At 44.1% G+C, this 2486-nt stretch overlaps 1 protein-coding gene across 1 annotated transcript; it reads left to right on the plus strand.

Annotated features, from left to right (window-relative positions):
- Positions 1-964: 964 nt before the first annotated feature.
- Positions 965-1891, plus strand: BBA_10133 (uncharacterized protein; the record flags this gene model as incomplete). The annotated part of the gene is made up of 3 exons (XM_008605230.1): positions 965-1007; positions 1289-1637; positions 1687-1891. 3 exons carry the CDS (start codon positions 965-967, stop codon positions 1889-1891), a joined length of 597 nt encoding a protein of 198 aa, XP_008603452.1.
- Positions 1892-2486: the final 595 nt, after the last annotated feature.

A 2486-nucleotide genomic window follows, 5' to 3' on the forward strand; every position in this document is an offset into this window, starting at 1 on the left:
CAGACTCAAGATAAGTACTAGCAACCCACCATAGCCCACCTATTGGTACTAGCAACGAAATTTAACGCCCAGCTCTCTATACTGGCAACTGGCTACAACAAGTTACTGGCGCCCACCACATCCTAGCAGCTCATTAGCGTAAGTTGCCAGCGCTTAGCTAGTACCAGCAGCCTGCACTTGAACACTGCCAGCGCCGGTACTAGTACTTTAGCGGTCAGGGTACCAGCAACAGGCTCATCAATGTGCCAGCACTCACTAAATTACAACTCCCAGCACTAGGATAGCAGCGTCTAGTTGCCAGCATGGAAGCTGAATAAGTTGTCAGCAACAACCATTCAAATAAACAGGCTAGAATTAGCCTTGCTCATTAGGTCTCGAAGCATTGCCAGCAACTACCTGCATCAGTTAGCACTAACTTATCAAACAAATCCATGGACTACATACAGCAGCTAGACTTGCTTCTTTTAAAGAGGCCTTTGTCTGTAGGTGACAACATGCATCAGCTAGACTTGCGTATCAACAGAGGCCTAGGGCATTGCCAGCAATTCCTATTATCAGTACCCGTCTCCCAGGTCGAAGCTGAATACAAGGCGCGTGATAGCTTGTTTTGCTGCAAATTTTATCATTTCAAAGTTAAGTATACATCTTCACTAGAGCGAAGTGTTGATTAAAATGAATATAAAAGACCTGAACATACATTTGTTTCTCTGGCTTGTACTAGCCAGCCATCACGAATCACGCATTAATTTTAGCACGCCCCAATAAACGTGTTAAATTAAACTAAAAACCACGGACAATATAGCACATATCCCAAAGGCCAACTTTTGGTTTGTGATTTTATATTGAGAACTAAAAATTGCCAGAACTCTAGTCATGGCAATGGTTTGCGCTGCCTTAGTTAAACGATCTTAACATGACGGCACTGAGTTTTCAGAGCAACACCCTCTCCTGTGAAAAAGTCACCATGTCCCTAGATGAAAACGCCGATTGTGGCAGCTTCCACGAAAGTGAGGACATCGAAACGCCGGACTTCTTCGAAGAAAATTGCAACGAAGTCTCTTTATAAGGCGCGTGATCGCATGTTTTGTTGTAGCTTTTAGGCATCTAAAGTTAAGCATGCATATCGCTTTATTACGACTAACCAGGTAGATAGACTCATTAGCTTTATCGGATGTGGCACTTGGACTTAGCAGGAACTTTGTACGACTCGATGCGACATAATTTTTTGCGTGAACCTGGGAGCCGACGTTTATTGCCTGGATAACGCTTTTGAGCATTACGTAAATAGTGCCGCTTACAGTTGAGAGCCTCGCCCCGGCTGTACGTGCCCTAGACGGAGTCATTAGCGGCAAGGATGACCTATACCTTCCTCCTAGATTTGGACATGTATATCTATTCCACTTTCTGGGATCACTGAAGAGCAGAATAGAGCGGGATAAAAAGTGTGGCTTTATTGAGGCAAAAAATCACGTTACCAATGCTGCGCTAGCATATGAGTTCTATCGTAACGCGCAAGACAACCCCACCACCACAAGCCGTTTGCGTCGTCTTAGACTTATAGGAAACCGCTGGAAAGACGCTGTTGGCTCCTTACTATTCCTATTGCTAGCGTTCTCTAAAACCGCGGAATCCTTTGCGTAAGCGCATTCAAACCTTAAGCTAAAAATTATAGCTAATATTGCGTAGAAAATACCCTTTAAAAGCAGATAACAAGACATTTCGAAGCCTGGTTCTGAAGGCTTTAAATGATATGCCGGAGGAGCTGAAGAACGTTTGCCATGAGCTATCCATTATTGCCGAACATGAGGCTGCCAACAATTCGTCCCCTGATGACATACTTAAGAGTGGGCTGAGGGATTATGTGAAAGAATGTCTCTTGAGGCCCAAATGAGGAGAATTTACGGCGGTAGATTAAAGATTTTAGACTCTCATGCGCAACAGACGAGGTTGTGAACCTGAAAGATGAGAAGTTTGAAATTATGAGAAAAGGTAGTGGGATCCTTGCATCGTCGCAAAGAAGTAGCTTCATGCTATTATTCCACAAGCATTGCTAGATTTAGGAGGCTTTGACTTTTATTTGATATAATTATGGTAGATACACGCTGAGTAAGAGTGTATTTTTTGGTTTTCATAAAAAATAATCTAAATATAGACTGAAAACTTCAGAGTGGTTTTAATTGCCCAGTAGCTTATTGAATTCAGCTTCATGCCCGCTAATCCGCCCAACAAACGACTCTAGATCGGCGAGAGCTTGTCGGCAGCAACTTAGCGTCTTGTTCCATTTGTCCATCATAAACTTCGCAGTTTGCCCGATCAAAACAAGCCAGGACTTTATAGACTTTTCGTGTGCGCGGGCCATAGAGTAGTGTTCGGTTGCTGTCAAGCGAACTTGCGCCGCCGTTGTCGACGGCGGCGCGGCTGCCGGGTTAAGCAAGGACTGCAGAGACATACCGGCTGGTTCCTTCACAAACTTAGGAAACTAAAGT

The sequence above is a fragment of the Beauveria bassiana genome (assembly GCF_000280675.1).
Source record: "Beauveria bassiana ARSEF 2860 unplaced genomic scaffold BBA_S00091, whole genome shotgun sequence".
Classification (NCBI taxonomy): Eukaryota; Fungi; Ascomycota; class Sordariomycetes; order Hypocreales; family Cordycipitaceae; genus Beauveria; species Beauveria bassiana.